Source organism: Peromyscus leucopus, chromosome 8b (genome assembly GCF_004664715.2).
Source record: "Peromyscus leucopus breed LL Stock chromosome 8b, UCI_PerLeu_2.1, whole genome shotgun sequence".
Taxonomy (NCBI): domain Eukaryota; kingdom Metazoa; phylum Chordata; class Mammalia; order Rodentia; family Cricetidae; genus Peromyscus; species Peromyscus leucopus.
Window position 1 is genome coordinate 86,168,059 of NC_051086.1, and position 26,919 is coordinate 86,194,977.

Sequence of the window (26,919 nt, forward strand, 5' to 3'; positions counted from 1 at the left end):
AGCCTTAAGGGGAAATTCAGTGTGATGGCATTGTTGTAGCCTATTAAGCCATGTGGTTCTTTTGAGTCCTCTCCCACCCTTTCCCATTATTTGAATAAAATGAAGATAACAGAACAAATAACTTTTCTGATAGTTTAATAAGCAAGCACTTCCCCACATTTCACATCATAGGCTGCACTGTTCCAAGCCATAATTTAATATGTAGCAACTACTGTACGGTAGAAACGACAGCCCTCAGGTCCCAGTAGTAAAACATTTACTAGCGAGCAAGCAGAGAGGAATGCACATCTTAAAAGAAACCTTCACAAAAAAATAAAACAAACAAAACAACAAAAAAAAAAAATCACAAAATTCAAAGTTTGTATATTTTCATTTTATAAACAAGATAGAACAAAAATCATCAGAATCATTTCAGCAAAAGACTTTTCTACTATTGGGGCAAGTTAAAAAAAATTACAATAAGACACTTTCAAAGCTACCGTTGGGGTTGGTTTTCAATGGTAAATTTAGCAGTGCCCCAGGCCTGGGTGATGCTGTAATTCTTCAGTCCCAGTGGCTTAGGATCTCAACGCCCGAGTCTGGAAGGCTGCCCTTCCTACATGTCTCAGGGCTGGAAATAAAGCTGTCCGAGGAACCTGAGTATCAGGTACCTCCCCTGCAAACACCTGAAAGCACCAAACTGTTTCCCAAGCATCCCTAACAGATTGAAGGTTGGGTTTACAGAAGCCAACTCCAAAAATGGGACTGCCTGGCCACAGCTAACAAAAAAATCCAATTTATAGATGTTTATAAGGTGACATTTTAGTAAAAAATATAAGCTATTATAAACCTAGAGTGAGTTTTGTGCCCTATAAGGCCCTTTCTCCCTAAGTATCTTCCACTTACCCTCCTTATAACTCACCCAGAGGAACAAAAGCTTCCCAGCTCTCTGCTTTCCAGGACCAATGCAGGTGCCCAAGAAAACATCTGAATGAACACCAGATGAAGGTATAATGTCTCCATGCTCCAGCTCTCCACCAAGGGCAGGGGGCCCTTACATCTTGGACCCCAACCCAGCCCTGAGACACCTAGATACCAAAATCTTTCTAAAAATAAAATTAAAGACAACTGATTCACGCTGATTTTCACATACCCTCTAACTGTCCCATCGACTTTTCTTGCGTTTGGGTGGCTCTGGAACAGCAAAACCATCAGGTGTCTTATCTGACTTGCTGTCCACTTTGTCTATCTTGCTGCTGTCCACCTTGGGAGGGTCCATCCTGTTTTCACGATTAAAGCCTTCTTTCCTGCTTTCTCCATTCCTACCATCACTTGTACCCCGGCTCTCTCCATGTCTGCCGGCACTTCCTCCGTGCCTGTTCTCTCCGTGTCGATGGCCATCAGTATGACGGCTGCTGCTTTCTGGGTAACGGTATCCATCTCCATGGCGACCACCATCTCCATGCCGATTGCCACCATCTCCATGACTATGACGGCCACCACCCCTGTTCTCAGTATATCTCTCTCTCTTCCCATTGCCACCCCCAATCCCTTCACGGCTGTTACTCCCTGAAGCTGTGTTGTTGACTCCTTGGGTTCCAACAGAAGGGTAGGTCACTGGGGCACTGCTGATATTCCCAGAACTGCTGAAGCCTGGGATGTTCTTGGTAGCACTGGTGATGGGGCTGTCTGGACTATTATGGCCCTGCTGTGTTGAATTAGTTGGAACAGAATTTAAGCTTCCTGCACTAGTCCATCCACTTGCCCCAGCAGAAGAGCTTCCAGCCTTCTGATTACTTAAACTGGCTGCAACAAAGTGACTCTTGTACTGGGACTGAAAGAGAAAAAGATATCAGGAATAAGTATAACAACAAATTTGAGTATACAACCAAGTTTGACAATGGTAAGTAAAGTACACAAAAACCCCACTTGCATATCCAGGCAGGATACTGTTAAATCTCTATGTGAACTTCGAGTAAACAGAAGGCTCTAAATCTAGAATGAAGCTTACAGACTCAACTACTATCTCAGGGAGGTCTCCCACTCTGCCAGGAGTTACTGTTGAAAGCTTTCATTTAAAAAAAAAAAAAAAAAAAAAAAAAAAAAAAAAGCCGGGCGGTGGTGGCGCATGCCTTTAATCCCAGCACTCAGGAGGCAGAGGCAGGCGGATCTCTGTGAGTTCGAAGCCAGCCTGGTCTCCAAAGCGAGTTCCAGGAAAGGCGCAAAGCTACACAGAGAAACCCTGTCTCGAAAAACAAAAACAAAACAAACCAAACAAAAAACAAACAAAAAAGATTTTATGCATTTTAAATATTTTGCCTGTGTATACTTTCTTTTCTTTTCTTTCTTTCTTTTTTTTTTTTTTTTCTCAGACAAGGTTTCTCAGTGTAGTCCAAGCTGTCCTGGAACTTGCTCTGAGGACCAGGATGGCCTCGAACTCAGAAAGACACCTGCCTCTGCCTTGAGTGCATGCGATACCAGCACCTGGCCTGTGTGCACATATTTATGTGTGCCACATGCATGCCTGGTGCCTGTGCAGACCAGAAAATGGTGTCAGATGCCCTGGAACTGTAATCAAAGATGGTTAAGTTGCCATGTGGGTGCTGACAAACCAAACCTAGATCCTCTGTAAGAATACAAGTGCTCCTAACCACCGAACAATCTCTCCAGCCCCCTGTTGAAAGTTTTTTTAAAATGGAATATTTATTTCAGACCTGAAAAGCTGCTTTCATTGCTGTCAGTCTATCTCCCATGGCTCCTGTGGAGGGCTTGTAGGCTTCATAATTGCTCATTACATTGTTATTATTTCCTCGGTCCTAAAAAAAAAAAAGAACCAAACATACTCATGAGAATGGGAAGTAGATTAAAAAGCAACTGTCACAGACAGCCTTATCACACTGAAAATCCAGATCCAGGGCTGCAGTAGGTGCTGCGTATTTTTTTAGAAGTTATTTCCTTTTTTTTTTTTTTGGTTTGTTTTTCGAGACAGGGTTTCTCTGTATAGCTTTGCGCCTTTCCTGGAACTCACTTGGTAGCCCAGGCTGGCCTCGAACTCACAGAGATCCGCCTGCCTCTGCCTCCCGAGTGCTGGGATTAAAGGCGTGCGCCACCACCGCCCAGCTAAGTTATTTCCTTTTTGAGAAAAGGTACTATAATGAAGAGGTATTTAAAAATGCTATGTCCCTCAACCCAGTAAATTTATTTCTGGGAATTAACCTCAAAGATCAGAATGCTATCAAATTATACTCACAGTATGATTGTACATTATATCAACATTCTATTAAGTATAAATGCTAAAGATGAAAATGACAATAAGGTAGCACAATGTAGCTTCACAGGATCTGAGTGACACCGATAAAAGACCTGAATCTTTTTCAACATTTGCTGGTGTGTAACATTTAAGTTTCATATCTGCAATCACTTACACTGGTTAAAGACTGAAATAATATTTGGAATGGCCCTGGCATATATAAAGTGCTCAATAATTATCAGTCATCACTATTACTTCTTTTTTTTTTTTTTTGGTTTTTCGAGACAGGGTTTCTCTGTGTAGCTTTGCGCCTCTCCTGGGACTCACTTGGTAGTCCAGGCTGGCCTCGAACTCACAGAGATCCGCCTGGCTCTGCCTCCCAAGTGCTGGAATTAAAGGCGTGGGCCACCAACGCCCGGCTCACTATTACTTCTACAACCAACATTACTGTACTATGAGGAACACTGTTTACCTACCAATGATGCCAAGTTAACACTAATGCTCCATGAGTGTACACAGCTCTGTTCCCTGACTTCCCTGGCTTTAAGAATCACTGTAATGATGAACAAGCAAGCCAGTGAGTTGAGTGCTTTATTTACCTAACTTGTGAGACCATCCAGGTCTTCTTAAATGATCAAAGTTTTCAGTGTAGACACCATTTCTGAGTATAGTTTTAGCTTTGTGACCATCTTAGTAAAAATTTCAAGCAATAGACTCTAGGTCAGTATAGAAAGGCTTTAAAAAACAGACAACTGCATTCCACACATATCCAGAGTTTTTATTTAATTAGTAAGTCTGAAGTGGGCGATGAGTTTGCATGTCCTGGGGGCCAAGGGATTGCAATCTGAGATGCACCAAAGCCAGACTAATCCTAAGCAAGCCTAGTAAGCCAGGTACACATACATGCTTCTTCCACAACAAGTGTCCTCATAAGAAACAGCCCTGCACTGACTCAGACCAGCAGATATACACGCCCTGGGACATGGGGTTTTGGCCTCAAGAGCTATTTGGGTTAATCAAAATACCACCAAAGTTCAAGACACAGGACCTATCGCAGAGCGTTGCTGTAGTATGAACTTACCGAATTCTCTGAGCCTAGCCCAGGCCGCTCTCTATAGCCCAAGCCTCCTCCACCAATGTTCAGCTTTTTGCCTTTCCCTCCTTTGAAGCGGGATTTCCGAAACCAGGCATTCTGCAATGAAGACAATTCAAGGTTAAGCCCATGAAGGGAGGAAAAGCGAAAGAAAGTAAAATGAGTCAAAAAGAAAATGAAGTAGGCAGGAAGAACTTTTCTGCCTTGGCCTTGAAGGGACAGATAATCTTGAACTTCTGAACCTTCTGCAGCCACTTCCTAAGCACTGAGATCGCATGCATTTGCTACCGTGTACAGTTGAACAGAGGGTTCAAGCACTCCAGGCAAGCACCGTGCCAACAAACCACGCCCCAAACTCCACCCTGCCTTCTTTTTGGTAGCTTGGCACACCAAATTTATCAGGTTGCTTAGACACTTAGCTCAAGTTTCCCTTACTGCTCCTTCCATCAGAGCCTCCAGGAAGGAAAGTGAGTAAGCAAACACAAAATGTAACATGGTTACTCTGCCTATGTCTAACTTTAGAGAGGAAGATGAATTTATATTTTATTTCTTAAAAAACAAAACAAAACAAAACTGGGTAGAGGTGGTGCATGCTTTTAATCCCAGCACTTGGAAGGCAGAGGCAGGCAGATCCCTGAGTTCAAGGCCAGCCTGGTTTACAGAGTGAGTTACAGGACAGCCAGGGATGCAAAGAAAACTATGTTTTGAAAAACCAAATTCACTGTTTTTTGTGTGTGTGTGTGTGTGTGAGAGAGAGAGAGAGAGAGAGAGAGAGAGAGAGAGAGAGAGAGAGTTTATATTTACCAAGTGCATGAAGGTGTCTACAGAGAGAGAGAGAGAGAGAGAGTTTATATTTACCAAGTGCATGGAGGTGTCTACAGAGGCCAGGGAGCATTGAATTCCCTGAGATGGGAGTTACAGGTGGTTGTGAGTCACCTGATGTGGACGCTGGGGACTGAACCAGAGTCTTTTGAAAGAGCAGTGAGTATTCTTTTTTTCTTTCCCTTGAGACAGGGTTTCTCTGTGTAGTTTTGGTGCCTGTCCTGGATCTCGCTCTGTAAACCAGGCTGGCCTCTACAGAGATCCATCTGCCTCTGTCTCCCAAGTGCGGGGCTTAAAGGTGTGCGCCACCACTCGGCCGCAGTAAGTATTCTTAACCATGAAGGCCATCTCTCCAGCCCTATATTTTATTTCTTAACCCATCTATAAATACCATTGCCCATAAGCTCACACGGGAGCAAAGCTTGTGGAGAATAAATACATTCAGAAATGAAGAAAAAAGGCTAGGTGAAATAAGGCTTATTAAGAACTGACTAAATTTAGGTACTGGAGAGATGGCTCACAGGTTGAGAGCACTGACTGATCTTCCAGAGGACCCAAGTTCAAGTCCCAGTGCCTACATGGCAGCTCACAACTGTCTGTTACTCCAAGATCTGACACACTCACACAGACATACATACAGGCAAAATAACAATGCACATAAAGAGAAAAATAAATAAATTTAAGAAAAGAACTGACTTTAGGACAGGTGGTGGTGTACACCTTTAATCCCAGCACTCAGGAGGCAGAGGCAGGTGGATCTCTGTGTGAGGCTAGCCTGATCTACAAAGCAAGTTCTGGAATAGCCAGAGCTGTTACACAGAGAATCTATCTCAAAACCAAAACAAACAAAAAGCAACAACAAAGAACTGACATTAGCCAGGCACTTGGAAGGCAGAGACAGGTAGATGTCTGTTAGTTTGAAGCCGGCCTGCCTATGTAGTAAGGACAACCAGGGTCACATAGTTAAACTCTGCCTCAATACAACAAAGAAATAAGCAGAACACAAACATCAGTGTTAAAGTTTCACCTGAGAATTATACACTACTTGTCTAAATATTGAGAAGTATAGCCTTGGAAAAGGTACCGAGCACAGAAAGCCTAAGACACAAAAAGGGTGTAAGAAAATGCCATGCAAGATGGGTGTGGTGGTGCATGCCTTTAATCCCAGCAAGTGGATCTCTGTGAGTTCGAGGCCAGCCTGGTGTACAAAGTGAGTTCTAGGACAGAAAGGGCTGTTAAACAGAGAAGGCTTGTCTCAAAAAACCAGGAGGAAAAAAAAAAGAAAGAAGATGCCATGCAAATGTATCCTTTTCAGAATTTTAGTTTAGCTTTGCTCTCCATTGAGCAAGGGGAGAAAAAAAGCATCATTCTCCTCCTCTTTTCTGCACTGCAGTCCTTTACACTCAAGGGCATTTTGTTTACAAACAAGGGCATTCCCAACAACCCAGCTGGGCTCCATACCAGGCTCAAACAGCCAAGTCAAACAAACATTTCCTACTATCTGAACTTGTCTTAAGGAAGAGGCACTAGAATGTTAGCCTAGCACACACAAGATCTCGAATTTAATCTCTAGCACTGCAATAAAAACAAAAGCCAACTGTCCTGAACACACTTGTAATTTGAGAACTGCATGGAATAAGGATTCAAGGTGTAATTTGGCCATACTTAGTTTTGGAATAGAGCATATCTGGAAGAGGGCACTCAGTATGGTAAGATATGAAATATCAGTGTGTAAAAAATACTTAAGGCCCATTAAAACAGAGGCAGGGGATGTAATTCAGTAGTAGACTACTCACATAACATGTAAAAAAAAAAAAAAAGACAACATTGGATTCAATCCCTAGCAGCAAAACCAACCAACCAAAAATAACAAAATAAGCACCACAAAACTGGCTCCTTATTAAACAAACAAACAAACAAACAAAAAACCAACCATATATTTTTAGCTCTCAAAAAGAGAAGACTTAGGGGGAAGGAACAAGAGAGAATAGTGGGCATCTTCTAAGGTTAAACTTACTCATAAAAGTGTTCTATGGGGTAAGCAGAAAGAAACGAAAGAAACAGATTTCAGCCCAAAGAAAGGAGCAGCTTTTCAACAGAAATTGTAGAAAAGAACATATATATGAATTCTACCATCCCCAGGTACCAGATCTACATTAACCACTCCCTTCCTGCCCATTTTCTTTTCAAGTTCTCTTACGTTATCTCCCTCCCCCACCTGCTGAACTTTCTTACTCAGTTGTATAATCTCTATCAATTTCAAGGGCCCACCCCTCACCTGCATTGCCAGGTCTAAGAGTTCCTTAGAAACATGTTGGTTGGCTCCTTCCAGGTTTCGGACAAGGTCCCCAGCAAAATTGCTGTCCTTTGGGGTCAGTAAGGTATAGGCCACGCCCTTCTCACCAGCTCTTCCTGTTCGCCCAATCCTGTGAGTGTGGGTATCAATGTCACGTGCTACATCATAGTTGATGACTGTCTTAATTGAAGGAATGTCCAGACCACGGGCTGAAATACAAAGCATTCAGATTCTTTTACTTTTCATCTGCAGTTAAAAGAAAATCAAAGTAACCAGAAATGCTAGTTCTAAGAACTTACATTTTCCGGGTGGGCAGTGGTGGTGCACCCAGCACTTGGGAGGCAGAGACAGGTGGATCTCTGTGAGTTCGAGGCCAGCCTGGGCTACAGAGTGAGTTCTAGGCTCTGAAGCTACACAGAGAAACCCTGTCTCGAAAAACCAAAAAAAAAAAAAAAAAAAAAGAAGTGCATTTCCCTTATCCAGGCAAGCTCATGGCTATAAAGTCAAGAATAAAAAGTAATTCATTCTATTGGGAGTAATATGAATATGAATATATATAAAAATTCTGTGGATAATTTTACTGGAATCATACCTGTAATCCCAGTACTTGGAAGATGGAGGCAGGAGGATTAGAGCTCAATATAGACTGGGCTAGCGGGGCGGTGGTGGCACACGCCTTTAATCCCAGCACTCGGGAGGCAGAGGCATGAGGATCTGTGAGTTCGAGGCCAGCCTGGGCTACCAAGTGAGTCCCAGGAAAGGCGCAAAGCTACGCAGAGAAACCCTGTCTCGAAAAACAAAACAAAACAAAACAAAACCAAAAGATAGTCTGGGCTATACATAAGAACTTATCTCAAAAAGCAAAACAAAAAATTCACACAAATTAGCCCTCTAGGGTTTCAGTAGTAGTGTTTGCATGAGGCCCAGAGTTCAGTACCCAGGATCTGTGTATGTGTGTGTATTTATCCATGTACATACCACTGCATATAGAGAGAGGGCAAAGGACACTTGTGGGAGTCAGTTCTCTCCTGACACTGTATTTGAGCCCTGTATACCAAGCTCAGGCTGTCAGGACTGGTTCGCAAGTACCCAATGAACCACCTTTTAGGTCCAAAGTACTAGGTTTTTGTCTTTGTTTTTTTTCCCCTTGGTTTTTTGAGACAGGGTCTCTGTGTGTAGCCCAGGCTGGCCTGGAACTCAGAGATCCTCCTGCCTCTGCCTCCCTAGTGCTGGGATCAAACGTGTGTGCCACCACTGCCCAGCTAAAATACTCTCCTAAACTCAGCAGAGTAAAGCCGAAACTTAAAATTAACGTAAGATATGCACTGCAGTAGACATAAAGGCATAAATGTTCTCTCCCAGACAGTCTCTAGCTGCAAGGTTACTTTGATGATAGAGAACACTAATCAAAGTGGTCACAGTTACTGCTCTACATAAGGATAGAGTGGGAGTGTTCCATCAGACTGACCAGATGCTATAGGTCTCATAACAGGGTAGAGAAATACCTACATGATAAAGACTAAGGTTATGGTGAAATTCATACTCTTACCTGCAACATCAGTGGCCACCAGGACAGGGATGTCCTTTTTCTTAAAATCTGAAATGACCTTGTTTCTTTCACTCTGATCCATGTCACCGTGAAGCAGACCAAGGTTATGACCCTCCTGCTTAAGGTTATTGGCTAGTTCTTCAGCGTTGGCTTTTTTAGTAACAAACAGGAGGACACTCCCTGAAGAAGTAAACTCCACCAGACGCCGGGTAAGCCAGCTCCATTTACTAGGCCCAGAATGGAGTATCTCCACAATCTGTGTCACATCTTCATTTGCCTGAGAGGAAATAAAGTAAGCAACCGTGATGCTGGTACAAAACCTAGTATCTTTGGGTCTTCCTTTATTATGTCAAATACAGCTTAAGACTTACTATTTTCTCAAAGCACCTTGCCCACCAACTCTTCCTGGCATATTCATATCTAATCTGTATGCAATGATTTTTTTTTTTGGGGGGGGGGTGTTTCGAGACAGGGTTTCTCTGTGTAGCTTTGCACCTTTCCTGGAACTCACTTTTTAGACCACGTTGGCCTCGAACTCACAGAGATCCGCCTGCCTCTGCCTCCCAAGTGCTAGAATTAAAGGCGTGCGCTACCACCGCCTGGCCTGTAATGATTTTTATATGCTTATTCTTATTACTCCCAGAGTAGTAAACTACTTTTGAGAGTCTTGCCCACTCACTGTCATAAGCATATTAAGAACTGAGAACTTGACATATTAAGGTGCTTCACAGTCAAACACTTTAACAGTAATCATGAGAAGGAATAGACATGGCTGACTAGTGATGACATGTTTCAGTAGAGAAGATCTCAGTTTCCAACACAAAGAAATGATAAACACTTGAGGTGTAGGACATACTAATTATATATTACATACATGTATTGAAATGCCACTGTATGTCATAAATATTTATAATTATGTGTCAAAAAACTCTATTGTCCTGATTGGGTTTTTGTCAGCTTGATACAAGCTAGAGTTATCTGGGAAGAGGAACCTCAATTGAGAAAAAGCCTATAGCACATTTGGGGGGTTGATTGCTAATTGATGGTAGAGGGCCCAGGGCACTGGGCATGGTGCCACCCCTGGGCAGGTGGTCCTGGATTATATAAGAAGGTAGGCTGAGGCTGAAGAGATGACTCAGAGGTTAAGAGCAGTGGCTGCTCTTCTAGAGGATCCTGGTTCAATTCCCAGCACCCACATGGCAGCTCACAACTATCTGTAACTTCAGTTCCAGGAAAAAAGACACCCTCACATAGACATACATGCAGGGAAAACACTAATGTACATAAAAAAAAAAATAAATAAAATAAAAAGGAATCATTAAAAAAAAAAAAAGAAAAAAAAAAAAAAAAAAAGGTAGGCTGAGCAAGCCAATAGGCAGTGTTATTCCATGGCCTCTGCTTCAGTTCTTGCCTCCAGGTTCCTGCCCTGATTTCCCTTCACTAAGACTACAACTGTAAACTAAAATAAACCCTTTCCTCCCCAAGTTGATTTTGGCCACGGTCTTTATCACGGCAACAGAAACCCTAACAAAGACACATTAAACAGCAGCAGCAACAAAAACTGGGAAGGTAATCTTAAGAAATTTTCTTTTTACTCCATTTATCTGTGTGTGTATGCATATGTGCATGCTTCCATGTGTTATCACCGCACGCACATGAAGGTCAGAAGACAACTTATAGGAATTAGTTTTCACCTTCGATGATGTGGGTCCTGGGGATTGAATTCAGACTTAGAGGCAAGCACCATTACTAGTTGACCCATCTACTGGCCCCCAAGAAATTCTCTAAACAACCTTAACTGAATTCCAACTTCGAATTCAGAGAAATGACCACATAAGGGCATATGTAGGTAAGCATAAAATCAAACTTAATCTTACCATATCCCAAAATTATCCTACACCACCCTATGCAGATTGCTTTAACAATTATTTAAATATCCACAGTCTAACTTACTGAGTCTTCCAGGCTGATTGTTTTGTTTCTTTTAAAATTTAAAAAATTTGTGAAAACAGACAGGTGTGGTAGTGCGTGCCTTTAATCCCAGCACTTAGGAGGCAGAGGCAGGCGGATCTCAAGTGAATTTGAGGCTAGCCTGGGCTACAAAGCGAGTTCCAGGACAGCCAGGGAAGTTGCACAGAGAAACCGTGTCTTGAAAAAACAAACAAAAAAGATGAAACAAACATAATTCCCATATGCCCATCACTCAGCTTCCATATACCAACAATGTGCCACTCCCTCAACTTATGTATCTTAAAGCAAATCTAATCCATGTTGCACCATACATAATATTTTAATTTTTAAATCATTACTGAAGGGCTGAGTACAGTGGCACATTCCAGTGGCCTTTCATTCCAGTACTCAGGAGGCAGAGTACTAATCTACAGAGCTAGTTCCAGGATATCCAGGGCTACATAGAGAAACCCTGTCTCAAAACAAAAACAACACCAACAAAAAACCAAAACAAAAACAAAACCATGAATTAAGAATCAAACTCTCTGTCCCTAAGAGAAACTCCAGGGCCCACCCTGCCTAGTGCAGGATTACCTCTCCAATGTCGCCCTGCACCACTCGAATAGGGTCAATTAAGATGTCTCTGGCCAATTTTTCAATCTTTTTGCGAAAAGTTGCACTGAATAACAGAGCTAAAAGATAAAAGCAAAGTGTGTTAAAAAAGGAATAGCATTTTTTTACTAAATCTACTCATTAAGCTTCTATAATGTAACAGATTCATTAAACAAAAATGATTTTCTTTCTTTTGTTTTTACTTCATTTTCAACGAAGAAATGAGTTGTCATAATGGTCCAGGAAAAGGCTCTGATTTCAAATCACCATCTAAACTGCAGCAAATTATTTATTCTCATTTTTAGCATCTATAAAAAGTGAACAGTTTGCTGCTGGGCCTGGTGGCATGAACCTGTAATCCCAGTTGTTTGGAGGGTGAGTCAGGAGGAGTATTGCAGTTTCTGGCCTGCCTAGGCTACAGTGTCCAAGGACAGCCTAGTCAGCTTAGTAAGACTACCTAGAAAGTAAGGTGGAAAAAAAGGGGGGAAGGAGGTGACTGGAGATATACATATATATAGCACAGAGAGGTAAGGTGCTCGCCTAACATGCAGAAGACTCAGTACTGTGGAAAACAAAAACAAAAAAATACAGGAGTTACATCTAATGATCTCTAAGGTCTTTTTGGCTCAAATAAATGGTCATTAACTCTCCCCTTTATAGTTATCATGAGTACATACATAGTAATTTTCACTTCCATAACTGTGAGTACTTATAAAATAGGTGTTCATTTTGAATATAAACATAGCTGTATTCTAAAGCTGCTTCATACATATACATACTCTGTCTGTCAGGACGGACATGACTCGCTATGGACCGAACCTGGTACTCTGAAAGAAACAGAACAGTAATCAATACAATACTGTAATGCGTTTAAGAGAGGTGTGAAAAGTCACTTTAGTAAAATCCATGAGAACTTTCAAGGATTAAAAAAGTCCTGAAACTACTAGACACCATTCAGTATGAAATTTCAAAAAACTTCAGAGCAGCTAAACTGGGTAAATAGTAGTTGTATGGAAATTTGCATAGCCAGTTAAGCCAAAGAGGCCAGGAAAGGACCCTGTTTGACTTAATATTCACCTATCCAAGAATATGGGCTGTAACTTTCAAAGGCCTGTGAGTAAAAGTAAAGAACAGAGAAAACATTCCCTGTTATAAGCACTTGCAAATTTTCTCAACATAGTCAAGATTAGCACACTTCCCTCAGAAAGCTCCTACAAATGGCTTATGGCTTGGTCTATACCCCTTCTTTTGAAATCCAGAAGTATTTTTAACTTCTTTCACGAATAAAAAGTACTGATTAACTCTGGGAAGACACAGAGAAAAATAACTTGAACACTGGGGACAGAAGACACTGATAATTCAAAGGCATACCAAATCCCATGTCAAACATCCGATCGGCTTCATCAAACACAAGATAAGAGACCCTCTGAAGATTAGTAGCTTTTTTCTTCACATGGTCAATCAGCCGACCCTGTGAGAGTCACAAAATGAATAGTAAGTATAATTAAAGATTCACATAGACATTTACAGCTACACTCCTGGAAAACCTGTCAACTCTTTGGTCTTGGACAGAAATGGATACTCATCTGACTGCCTTTATGTAACGAATTCAGAAAAATAGAAAAAAAAACCCTTCTTTTTAGACAGGAGTTTATGGGTGGCCTGGAGCTCACAGACGCCCACCTGCCTCTGCCTTTTAAGTGCTGGGACTAAAGGCATGCACCCCTATACTTAGCAAGAATACAATTCTGAAAACTCAAGCTCTTCCTTTATATTAATTATGGTTTAAATTCTATGGACAAGCGGGCCAGAACCATTCTTGTAATATGTTCTGAGAAGAATTTAAAAAATTATAAATGAGTTTTGATGTTTAACCTGCATCTTCTGGGCAACTCTAAACATTATCTGAATATTTCATGATTCCTCATCTTCTTAGTAATCACAGATTCAGCTTTTAGGAAAGCCTAAGAAAACTTGTTTGAAATAGGAAGGAACTTGTAGCTGCTAATGGTCATGGATGTTATAACTAGATTTCAGTTTAGTCAACTAATCATAATTAAACCAAAATGAAAGGAGGCAACTCACCAGGGTATTCCCAACCTAACTTTACATTTTAGAGAGAATTCTCAAGATTAACCATGTTTTCTCTATTACAAGGGATTGAGAACCACTTGAACACAAGATATACTCACTGGGGTACACACAACAATCTCTGCTCCTTCCTGAAGGGCTTTGGCCTGCTCCCACATGCTCCCTCCTCCATATACTGCCACTGATCGAAGATTATATGCTTTCCCAAACCGCTTACATTCTGCGTGGATCTAAAAAGTCATTATATTTTATAAACAATAAGCTTAACAAATACTTTTGCCGTTACTCAAAAGAGAGTTCTAAACAACACAGTGTATGCTACTACAGAAAATCAAAACCTAGACATGCCTCATGACACAGGCTTCCAATTCCAGATAACAGAGAGGTTAAAGAGGAAGATAACAAGTTTACGTCTAGCCTGGGTAATTCAATGAGACACTAACTCAAAAAACAAAAACTAGAACAATCAAACAGAAGAGATGAGGCATATAGCTCAATACTTGCCTAGCACTTAAGGGCTCTGTGCTCAATTCCTATTATTGAACACACATCCACACCTTTACCAACACCAACAACCAAAACAACAGTAACAACCAAAACCAAGAACAAAAACAAACAAAACAAAACAAACCATGAAAACAAATATGGGTGGGAGAGATACCAAAACCTAGAACATGATTAAAAAAAAAAAAACAAAAAACAAAATCTTTGGTTTGTTTGTTTCATTTTTTATTTTGTGAGGCAGGGTCTCTTTATGTAGTTCTGTCTGTCCCGGAGCTTGATATATGTACACCAGGCTGGACTCAAACTCAGAGATCCTCCTGCCTCAACCTGCTGAGTGCTGGGATTAAAGGCATGCGCCACTACACCCAGCTTAATCATAAAATAAGGCTATAAACTTGTTTTGAATCATTCATCTTATTCGTGATCCTATCATTTTAACAGGAAAATTAAACTCACCAGAGAAAACATTATGAGCTTATACTAAAAACAATTCCTACAATACACACACCCCTTTGAGAGTTTAAAAAAAAATTGGTATGTTATCCTTGTTATGAATAATATCTAACATTTCTTAAGACTTTTCTAGGAGAATAATGTGAATAATATGACGGAAGTGTCAGCCACTGAACTATATACCTAAAATGGCTGAAGATGGCCACTTTTATATATAGTTTTCTCACATTGAAAACAGAAGTCAGGGGAGGTTGGGAAGACAGCTGAGTGGGTTAAGCACTTGCCATGAAAGCGTAAGGACTGACGTTCAGACTTCTGGAACCCATATAAAAGCTGGGTGAGCATGATGCCCTGTCAATTATCCCAGAAGCACCGGGGAGATAGAAACAGAAGGCTATAGCCAGACTAGCAGGAACAGCCCAGCAAACATGAAGATGAATCTAGGAGGACACCCAGTCAGCCTCAGGCCTCTTTTTAGTGGCCCCACACGTATGTGTGTGGCAATGCATGCACCTCAAAGCAACAAAAACTAAAAATTCATAGGTCACTCTACTCACTGTCTCTTGCTGGTTCAAATGTGGAAAGGAGCCTTTTACAAAGCACATACCTGTTGACAAAGCTCCCTAGTAGGACACACAATCACAGCAATTGGTCCATCGCCTGGTTCTAATTCCTTCTGATCCATTATATGAATCAACATGGGCCAAATAAAGGCTGCCGTTTTCCCGCTGCCTGTTTTAGCAATACCAATCATGTCTCTACCACTTAATGCTACAGGTACACCCTAGAGAAGGAGAAAAGAAAGAAAAGGTATATATACTCTAAAATTTCAATTCTAAAGATACACTTGGGAAACCGACTACAGATGACATTCATTTCCAATGGAACAAAAATATCCCAGGAAACACACACAAGCTGAATCCTGACATTCCCATCAACTTGATTTAAAGGAAATATTATCTTCATGTGGCTCAGCTATCACTTATATATTTAAAAAAAAGACTTCCATTTGTATCAATATATTGAAAAAAACCTTACGATTTATAAAAGAAGCTATTAAAATTTTTTGAATGGAAGTAGAGAAATGACACAGTGGTTAAGACCACTGGTGGCTTTTCCAGAGGGCTCAAATTCAATAATGAGCACCCAACACAGTGGCCCATAACTGTCTGTAACTCCAGTTCTAGGGCATCCAACTTTCACCCTGGCCTCTACAGGCACTGCATGCAAGTGGTAAGCAGGCATACATGCAAGTAAAATACCCATATGCATAAAATAAAAAGTTAGTTTTTATGTTCTCCCCTCAAAAAGAAATAGACCATTTATATACACAAGTTTCTCATTATTTTTGTAAAGGAATAGATAAGCCCCACATTTGAATGGGAAATAGAAGCTATTAGTCTCAGTAATGAAATAGTAATATACAAAGGAATTCTAGTTATCAAAAGCACCAAATATATCCATGCACAAATCTTTATTCTGAGGTTTAGGCAATAAAGTATTTTCTTCATATCATATGTTCAAGGTATTTAGTAGGTATAAAAACACATTTTCCCAGCCAGTTAGCAACTTCTTATACCAGTTGCTTCAATCTTTAAAAATTTTAGGACTTTAAATACAATTTAGTGGAAGAGAATTTGCTTATTAGCGCATATGAAGCCCTGGGTTTGATCCCTAGTACTGGAACCACAAAAAAAGGGAGGGTTGTTGTCGTTTTTTTTTTCAAGACAGGGTTTCTCTGTGTCTCTTTGGTGCCTGTCCTGGATCTCACTCTGTAGACCAGGCTGGCCTCGAACTCACAGAGATCAGCCTGCCTCTGACTCTCAAGTGCTGGGACTAAAGGTGTTATGTCACCACTGCCCAGCAAAAAAGGAGTTTTAAATAAAACTATAGATTTCTTACTGCTCTGCTTCATTTTCCTCCCATTATATATTACATACCTGACACTGTATTGGAGTTGGCTGTGTGTACTCAGATTTCCGAATCTGGTGCATAAGTTGTTCATCAAACCCAAAATGAGCGAAACTACTTCCTGGTCTAGGGGGTGCAGCACCAGAGACCTAGAGACAAAGACAATTGCCAGTATACCAGCACTTTCACTTAAAAAGCATTTAAAGTTCAACAATACCCACTCAGATCAAGCATTTTAACTAAGACATAAAGAGTGGAAAGTATGTATATGTAAGCAAAAGTATACACCAAAAAGACAAAACAAAAAATATCATGGTAAGAATTCCTGACACAATTCAATCAAATGCTCTTAAATGACTAAGCACCTAAAACTATCTTAAAATTAATTTTCTCATAAGATAGAAACAAATTACTTAACTAAGTGGAAAAGTCATTAACACTGTTTTTGCCATTCTGAATAAACATTAATGAGGATAACAAAAAAATTTAGATTACTCTTGAAGCAAATTAAAATTGCAAATAAGATTAAAATCAAATTTATAGCCACTGGCTAGAAAGATGCAACTGACTGATGTTTCAAGAGTTAATGCTTCTCCTAGTGATGGTCTAGACACTATCAAGCCTTGTTCCAACTAGCTAAAGAATGGGGATTATTGACCCTATTTTGTCTACACAGTAGTAGTAACTTTTCATTGCTTCTCTGATGATGCTCATAATTTCCAAGAAGGATTTTATTACTAAAGGTTTTTTTTTTTTTTTTATTTTTATTTTTTATTTTTTAAATTTGTTTTGTTTTTTCAAGACAGGGTTTCTCTGTCCTTTGGAACTAGCTCTGTAGACCATGCTGGCCTTGAACTCAAAGATCCAACTGTCTGCCTCCTGAGTGCTGAGTGCTGGGATTAAAGATGTGCGCCACCACCGTCTGGCTATTACTAAAGATCCTTATTTGAGGGAAGGAGTACTAGTAACTTCTTGGAAAACAAGAGGGCAAACATATTTGTGCACATATATACACATATACAAACTACTTTGTCTTTGAAAACTGGAGTTTCAAACACCAGTTAGCAACTAATAAAGTAGAAATAGACCACAGTTATTCACACTACAGTAAACATATTCTCTTTGCTATTTGACTTTAATACATAAAAAACATTCTAAACAATATGGTAAACGAGCAAAACTCAATTTTTGGTAGGAAATTTAAAGTATTATTATAAAATTATACATAGGTTTTTTTTTTTTTTTTTTTTTTTAAAAAGACAGTCACTTATTTGAATACTTAAAAAAAAAAAAAAAAGATTTGTGTGTGGATATCCAGAGAAGAAGGTCTGACTGAGACCCCTGAGTTTGATGAACAGGTGTTTGTTTGTGGGATGTCTACTACTTATGTGGAAATATCTAAACTTCAGTCTTCATGATTAAGTAACAAGCACTGAGCCAACTCTCCAGGCCTCCTCACTTATGTAATATTTTAAAAAGAGTACACTAGAGGCTGGAGAGATGGCTCAGCAGTTAAGCACTGGCTGCTTTTCCAGAGGTCCCGAATTCAATCCTGAGCAACCACATGGTGATGCATAATCTCTAGTGGGATCTGATGCCCTCTTCTGGAATAAAGGTATACATATAGATTGGGCACTCATACATTAAAAGAATAAATCTTAAAAAATATATATATATACACTATTTATGTAACTTGAAGCAAATATATTGTAATTTTAAAATATTCTAACACTTCATAGGTTCTTCACATCTATTAATTCTACTTCCTGTCTCTGAATCAGAGCTTTCTATCTTTCATTGCTAACCCACCCAGCACAGTAGTACAAAGTTGACTAAATATGCAAAAAACATAGGGCCAGTGAGAAGACTCTGCAGGTAAAGGCACTTTGTGCGCGCGAACGCACACACACGCGCGCGCGCACACACACACACACACACACACAGAGGGACACACACACACAGAGGGACACACACACACAGAGGGACACACACACAGAGGGACACACACACACACACACACACACACACACACACACACACACACACGGAGCTTTTAAAAAGAGAAAGTTAAAACTGAAATAATCTTTCTGAAATATCATCTATAGGACTAAACAATCAAATCAGGACACAAACTCCAGGGCTATAATTATACTCTCACTAGTAAATAAACCCAGGGTTATTATGTGGATAAACTGTAATTCTAACTCAAACCAACATTAACCTAAGAATACTTGTTTAATGATTCTTACCCGAAGGTTGAGTTTATGCCGCAGGTCTATTAACTGCTGTGGAGTGAGGTTGGTTATCTCCTCATGTTCATTGTAAAAATTTTTCTCAAATGGTGGATAGTCAATCTGCAGGTCCAATTATTCAAAGTTAGTCTAGAATTCAAGAGTCAATCCTGTAAGTTTGATTTTAATGTAAAATTATCTTTTACAAATATTCTAAAAACAAAGTCATTCTTGTAGAAAGTGAATTCATTTATTCTTGACACACATACTCCTAAAAAGCACAGCCTATATTTTTCCCAAGTCCTACTTTCAAAACAGATACCAATCTACTTCCCAAAGACACCTCAGACTTTGATAACATGCAGCAGAACCACTGTAGTTTTAAAGGTCACAGAGGAAACTTTTCTCTTTTAGTTTTTTGAGACAAGATTTCTCTGTGTAGCCCTGGCTGTCCTGGAATTTGCCTTGTAGACCTGGAAGGCCTCAAATTCACAGGGATTTGCCTGCCTCTGCCTTTCGTGGGTGTTGGGATTAAAGGTGTGTGATACCACCACCCAGCAGAGGAAACATTTTTTTTTTTTAAAGCAATTATTCCACAAATAACACTTAAAAATGCTTGGGATTAAGTAGCTCATCCAGGTATTTAAAAACATTTCCAGTATTTCCTTTAGAGACAACTTTGTCTTCAAAAGGATTTCTAGTTTTTTGTTTGTTTGTTTGTTTGTTTGAACTCCATGTTAGGGCTGGACAAATGACTTCGTATGGTGCTCTTGCAGAGGATCCATGTTCACTTTCCAGCATCCACCTTGGGCAGCTCATAACTGCTTTTAATGCCAGCTCTAGAGAGGTCAGACCCAACCACCCTCTTCTGGCCCCTCCTTGGATACTGCACTCATGTGCACACATTGCTACCACACAATACATCATTAAAAACTACTAAAAAATATTTATTTTTATTATATATACATGTCTGTGAGAGTGTATGTCACATATGTGCAGATGGCCGAGGAGGCTAGAAGAGGACATTAGATTCCTTAGAACTGGAGTTATAAATAGTTGTGAGCTTCCTGATGTAGGTGTGGGTGTTATGAACCACACTCAGGTCCTCTGAAGAGCAGCAAGCACTCTTAACTGCCCAGTCACTACTCCAGTTACAAAATAAAATCTTTAAAACCATGAATTGCTCATATAACTTATTAAAATTAATGGCCAAGCCTATTTTGATTGTCTTTTGAGAGAGTGCCTCAATGCGCAGCAAAGGCGGGCTTTACAGTGCTGGGATTAGAGGCCTGCACCACTAATAGTTTCATGAAATAAACGCTGGGGATTAAACAGCAGGCTTTGTGTATAGTAGGCAAGGCTTTGTGTATAGTAGGCAAAGCACTCTCCAACTGAGTTAGATCTCCAGTCCCAAATTTTCTTTTTATAGCATGAAACTGTTTACAATAAGCCCCTTTGGATTTGTTTGTTTGTTTTTAGAGACAGGGTTTCTTGGTGTAGCCTTGGCTGTCCTGCAACTCTCTGTATTCCAGGCTGGCTTTGGACTCACAGAGATCTGCCTGCCTCTGTCTCCTGAGTGCTGGGATTAAAGATGTGTGCCGCCACTGTCCAGCACCTTTTGGTTTTGAAAGAGTCTCATTCAGTAACCAAAGCTGAGTTGCAACTCACTATACGGCCTAGGCTAACCTCAAACTTTTGACTCTCCTCCTGCTTCCACCTTGTAAGTATTGAGATTATCGTAAGCTAGTTTATAGGCTATGAATGTCTCATAGAACTTCTGATCAGTTTGAAACAAAGAAAGAAATCTAATACCTCTGAATGATCAATGGGAGGAAGAGGATCAATAATTTTTTTGGAGGGTGCAATTGGATTTCCATCACTATCATATTCCAGATTGTCTTCCTCCTCCTCCTGAACCACCCCAGCAGTTGGGTTTTCTGCCATGTATCGAAAGTAAGCTTCCTGCAGGAAAGCACAAGAACATAATCAAATTCAAGTACAAGGAAAAACATTTCTACTTCTGCTGTCAGTGCACACAAAGTGTACCATAAGATTGCATAGTTTAAACAAATACCTATCCAATAAGGATAGACTTTCACTAGCAGTGATTTCTTTTACAATAGCAGTACTCAGAATCAATGAGTAAGACAATTAGTATTACACAATGATTTGACTTATTAAATAAAAGCCTTCCTGTTTGTGGGGACATGTCACTACCTTGCCCAGAGCTGAAGAACACATGCTTTGGCTTTATACCAATCCAAGTTTGGAAGTTGACACTGATTAGAGAGGTCACAAACCTGGAGAGATCTATGGGTCTCACCATCTCACAAATAAACAATGGAAAAAGAAAATACTAATGGACAGTTACTGATGTTCCATCTAAATTCTAAGAATCACAAACTACTACTGGAAAGAGGCAAAGGACAGCAACAGACCCCATACCACTCTATTACTGTTTTATCCCAGTAAACTTAAAATTGGATGAAAAAAAAAAAAAGTTCATTTTTTTTTTTTTAAATGTCAGTTGATCAAAAATTCCACCTTCAACATGGGGGAAAGCTATATGAATATCTTACTAACAGGTCACAAAGGTAGAAAAGGAGCAAGTCAGTTAGTGAAGGCAAGCTCTAGCCTGTCCCCAGTATAGACTTTGTGGGGTGAAAATAAAAGATAGAAATACTGCATAGGAACTCACTTGGTCATCTTCTTCTTCAATGTCATCTCGAATACCCCTGGAAAAACAAGCGGAGAAACAAACTTCCCTGCAAATGTTCCACATACCCAGCTCCATACTTACAGCAGATTAGTGTTGAATTCCAAACAGTATAGGAACTCTCAACACTAACGAGAACAAAGCAGCAATAAGCATACTATAAATGATCCACCCAAAATACATGTGTGCCTGAACTCCATGAGCTAAACTTTCCTTCTTTTTTCAATGAGATGATGGTACCCCTAGAAACATCAGCTACTAACTACTGTAAGAAGCAAAACCTTTCTTTGTGAAGACAGGTACCAAAGGAGACTAATTTTTATCAATATGACAAACATTAACACAGTTGTGTAAAGTATCACATATTAAAAAGAAAAAAATCCTCCTGGATTTAGTATACAGTTTAAAAAAAAAATCACAACTTTATTGTTCCTGCAGCTTCTAGCTCTAGAATAATTGCTCTCAGTAAAAATCAGGTACCCTGGAGATAGGGAGAGAAAGAAAAACTATTTCATCTCTCAAGTCAGACTGTCTACCTACCTTAGAGCATTTGCTATTCCTAAGGCAGCCTGCACACAACACTACAGCACAGAGAAGCTAGAAGACAGCAACACAGAGCAAGCACCAAAAGATGGCTGATTCTCCACTTGGCACAGAAACCTTGGGAGGGGCCTGGGCAGGCAGGACTGACTGCCAAGCAGAGAGAGAAAAAGGTCCAAACATGTCTGGCAAAAAGGTTTTAGGAGTGTATGCAGCAAAGGAAAAAGATTTCTTCTCCAGAAAAAAAGCATTCAAGTTTCAGGGTTTGGTTGCTAAAGAATAAGTTCACTTTTTAGATGAAATTAGGCTTTATTCCTAATTTTCATATGATCTTATTATATAATCAAAACTTCTAAAAACTGATCGCACAGGCATTAGTCTATTTAATATTATTATGAGATGAAATCCAAGACAATAAACCCAAACTTTAGTAACTATATTTCCTTTACCCTCACTATAATTCATTTCCCGTTTCCTGGACAATTATTTATAACCAAATACTATTCTACCAAATAGAATGCCTTTTAGTTTTTACAAGTGCAAAGACTCTGCCACCTTCATACCCAGAGAAACACTCAAGATACAGAGATATCTCAAGTAAAGATATTTGTGTACTTTAATATTCTTTCCTTTATAAATTGTTTAGAATAGTCTTTTCCATACTTCAACAATTTCTATGTAACCTTTGTGAAAGTGAAGAAAACAACTTACTTTACATTTTTTCTTTCCTTGTCCTTTTCTTCAAGTCTCTTCATGTCTCTAGCCGCTTGATCCTAAGGAAACAGAAGGCTATGTGAAATCATATAATTTAAAACACTGAAAGAGAAATTTCATTATGAACGATTTATACACTGAAAAATGTTCAGTTTTACTTATGTGCTTTGTCACTTGCATTTTCATATAATCTTTCAGGAAGCTTTGACAAGTACTTTGCAAAGACAAATATAAAAACGTCTTTTGCTATACATGGATTTCACAATTGTTTACTGTAACACATATCATATATATACATATAAATGCATATACTTTTTTTAAAAAAATGTTTAACTTACCACCAATAGTCTTTGGTAATTTTTTAGAAAAGGAAATAACTGGCTACAGATGTCCTTAAATTTGAGCAAATCAGCCTTTCCCTAAGTGTAGCTTGATACCATTTATATCAGAAAAAAGGAACCCAAAAATACCAAACAGACAAAAACCAAAGGAGGGGCAAGTATATTGAATTCTGGCTCTTATTTTGGAAGAATGGCTCTGAAATTAAAAGTGATTCTCCTCTTCTCCCTTTCTCTTTTTTTTTTAAGGTCTTTCTGAGGCAAAGTCTTCCTATGTAGCCTAGGCTAGCCTCCACCCAGTGATGCTCCTGCTTCAGCCTGTCTAGTGCTACAAGTGCTAGACTTATAGGCTGTGCTACCAAACTTGGTGCTACAATGATCCTGCCTCCCTAAGTCTGGCATTTTTGTTTTCTCAAACTGAGAGTGAGGTGGGATGGATAAGAATAGTTATTTATACAGGCTGGCAGAGGTTAGAAATGCTTCTAAACATTTTCCAACAATTCAGCCCTAAAGCCAGGCATAGTGGCATACACCTTTAATCCCAGCACTTGGGAGACAGAGGTTGGTGGATCTCTGTGAGTTCGAGGCCAACTTGGTTTACATAGTGATTTCTAGGACAGCCAGGGGTATATAAAGAGACTGTCTCTCAAAAACAAAACAAAACCCCTATAGTAAAAATTATCGTCATAAATATGAGTAAGGTTGAAAAATGTGCTATAAAAACTACTAAGTTAAAATCTTTGGGGTGGAATTAAATATGTATAGTTGTTATGTTTTCCATAGGCAAATCTTACACATTTCAAAAATGACAATGACAAATCACTGATCTAAACTGATCCTTTGTTTTCTATTTGGAAATTAATGCTGAAGAATTATTTTTTCCCAAAGCCTTTCATTATAAAGAAAATGTTTTTCCATTTTTCTTTTTTAATTTTAACTCAATTTTATGTGTGTGTATGTTTTGCCTGCATGTATGTTTGTGTATCATGTGTGTAGAGTGCTTGCAGAGGCTGAAGGTGGCATTAGATCCCCTGACACTGGAGTAAAAGAATGGGAGCTGCTATCTAAGTACTGGGGAAGAGAAGACAGTGCTCTCATAAAGTTGAGGGATCTCTCCAGCCCTTTTATCTTAAAAAAAGAAAGAAAGAAAGAAAAAGCCACTATACATACCATGGTACAATCAGCTGTTCTAAAAATCAAATGTTTCCATCAAAGAGGAATTATTTTTAAAAGAAACATCACATACTACTACTTTTCAAGGAACTGGGTTGCTAGAGACAAGGCTAGGGCTATAAACTGAACAAGACACCAATGATGTCATTACATATGAAGCAAATGACTACAATCGCAGAATACATTGTTTCTGTTTGTTTGTTTTTTTGAGACAAGAGTTTCTCTGTGTAGCCAGGGGTTGTCTCAGAACTCTGTAGACCAGACTGGCCTCAAACTCAGAGATCCATCTGCCTCTGCCTCCTAAATGTTGGGATTAAAGGCTTGTACCACCATGCCTTGCTTATTCTTTTTAAAGATTTATTATTATTATATTTATATATTATTTTATGTGTATAAATGTTTTGCCTACATGTATGTGAGTGTACATGCTGTGCCGTGCCTGGTACACATGGAGGGCAGATAAGGATATGAGATTTCTTGGAACTGGAGTTATAGACAGTTCAGAGCTGCCATGTGAGTGCTAGGAGTTTAACCCATGTCCTCTGAAAACTAGTATGTGCTCTTCCCCATTGAGCCATCTCTCCAGCCCCATGTATTCCTTTAAGCCTATATAAATCTTTCTTTAACACTGTCTAAAAATAAACCTTCATCAAATTCAAGTCCTAGAAAAGTTCATACATTATAGAAGTACGCATTTGACATTAGGAATTCGTATTAGACACACCTTTCAAAATCTGACAACTGAACTCTCTGTTCTTAGCTAAATAAATCTCCTAATACTTTACCAACGACATCTAGGAGCATGTTAGTATACTCAAAAGATTTAACCTCCAAAGAACTTCAACTATTTAAATGTCAAACAAGAGAATCTGGCCTTTCTCGGTAATTCACTCAAAAAGAGCCCTATCAGCTTACAAAACTATAAATTAAATCTAAATTTAAACAACAAAATACTTTACGCTTTAATCACATCAGAGAAGGTGATCGTGAGTTCGAGCACTGCTACAAGTAGCTAAAGCGCAAAGTAACAAAAACCTGTCTCGAAAAACCAAAAAAAAAAAAACAAAAGTAAGGGCTGATTTTTCTTATAATTCATCAGTAGGATTATCAAGAAATAAAAGGGCTGAAGAGATGGCTCACTAGTTAAGAGCAGTTTCAACTCTGCTCTTCCAGAGGTCCAGAGTTCAATTCCCAGCAACCACATGTTGGTTTACAACCATCTATAATGATAACCTACCCTCTTCTGGTGTGCAGGTATACATGAATACAAAGCATATATTCAAATATATAAAATAAACAGATAAATATTTTTTAAAAAATGAATGAATGACATTTTTTTCTGAGATATAATGCCCTATAGGATATGTTCCTATCTGAAGAGCATGGGGGGAAAAAAAAAAAAACAACACCTGTATAAGCTATCTCAAATACTACATAATCTTTCATTTTTAAAGTGAATTACTTAACATTGTTTATTCAATACCTACTATCTTGCAAGCAAGACACATGCATTTCCTGAATAATTTGAGAAAGTTTTGGCAAATGTCTTCAATGGTTTGTAATTTGCAAAATATATAAGTTAGAGGCAGGAATTAATTCAAAGCCAGTATGGTCTACATAGTGAGCTCCAGGACAGCAAGGACTACATAAAAAGACCTTGTCTCAAAACAAACAAAAAGCCCCTAAAGTAGAACTCAGAGACATAAAGAATATGGGAAGCAGAGGTGAATTCTAGGTTAGCTACCTATTATATTCCTTAGACATGTAAGTTGGTTTAAATCAAAAGTGAGAAATCTAAATACCTAACAGGTGATAAGCTAGCAATCAATGAATGAAGCCAGGGTAAGAAAAACCGCATACATTCCTTGAGCACGGGTCTTATGAGATGAGCTGTCATGGTGCTATGATGCTTGCTATTCAGGCGTCTGTAAAAGAACAGGTATCAACGGTTCCATGGTTGATAAAAGTTGGGCAAAGGACACATGGAAGATATGATTTAGATATGAAGTGTTCCTAAAAAGGGCCCTATGTTGGGTTTAGTGACTAGCTGGTGGCTCTACATAGGAAGCTCTGGAAACCTGAGGTGGTGGACCACATGGTTGTCTTGTTTCTGGCCTCTTCCTATCTCTCTGCTTCCTGGACATCCAGATGTGAACTGTTCTGCTTCACAGTGCCTTTCCCATGACAAGGAAGTGACTCCTGTGAAACTGTGAGTCAAACAGGCCTTTCTCCCCTGAACTGGCTTTCCTCAGGTATGGAGGGAATGGTGTTGTCAAACCAATACAGGAGTTCATTCTCTTATTCTACTTTTATATATTTGAAGTTTCCCATACTTTAAACATATAGAAAGTAAAATGTCAGAGATGAGAAGAAAATGAGAAAATGAAAAAACCAGACACCCTAAGACATTTTAAGAAGGCAGTCATGATTTCAATTTCTATAGAGAAGTTATGAATGTTGATAATGCTGATAAACAGGAAAGGACAAAACTGCAGAATACAGAATTTCTAATTCTACGTACGGAGTTCTTTAGATTTAGCTTCCTTATGAAGTATGGATTTAATAAATGCTAGAGTCCACAAAACAGTATTCTACTTAGGAATATACTAAGATTATTACAACAAAACATATATTTGAGTAACTATGTTCAAATGTTATAATTTACTCTTCCTGCCAATTACTACTGATTACCTCTGA

The 26,919-nt window shown here is 39.2% G+C and overlaps 1 protein-coding gene across 2 annotated transcripts in view; it reads right to left on the minus strand.

The window, feature by feature from the left end:
* Positions 1–118: 118 nt before the first annotated feature.
* The window catches only part of Ddx42 (DEAD-box helicase 42), a 44,130-nt gene continuing 17,329 nt past the window's right edge, over positions 119–26,919 (minus strand). For both annotated transcript variants that reach the window (XM_028865184.2, XM_037200724.1), the window contains exons 4-18: positions 22,709–22,770; positions 21,440–21,476; positions 20,554–20,703; positions 18,760–18,864; positions 16,540–16,659; positions 15,207–15,383; positions 13,744–13,872; positions 12,923–13,022; positions 12,331–12,378; positions 11,534–11,631; positions 8,990–9,266; positions 7,423–7,649; positions 4,311–4,421; positions 2,694–2,795; positions 119–1,813 (exon numbers count right to left, since the gene is read on the minus strand). In XM_028865184.2, coding sequence (XP_028721017.1) covers positions 1,136–1,813; positions 2,694–2,795; positions 4,311–4,421; positions 7,423–7,649; positions 8,990–9,266; positions 11,534–11,631; positions 12,331–12,378; positions 12,923–13,022; positions 13,744–13,872; positions 15,207–15,383; positions 16,540–16,659; positions 18,760–18,864; positions 20,554–20,703; positions 21,440–21,476; positions 22,709–22,770 — 2,421 coding nt within the window. In that variant the 3' untranslated portion in view covers positions 119–1,135. The remainder of the gene's footprint in view (positions 1,814–2,693; positions 2,796–4,310; positions 4,422–7,422; positions 7,650–8,989; positions 9,267–11,533; positions 11,632–12,330; positions 12,379–12,922; positions 13,023–13,743; positions 13,873–15,206; positions 15,384–16,539; positions 16,660–18,759; positions 18,865–20,553; positions 20,704–21,439; positions 21,477–22,708; positions 22,771–26,919) is intronic.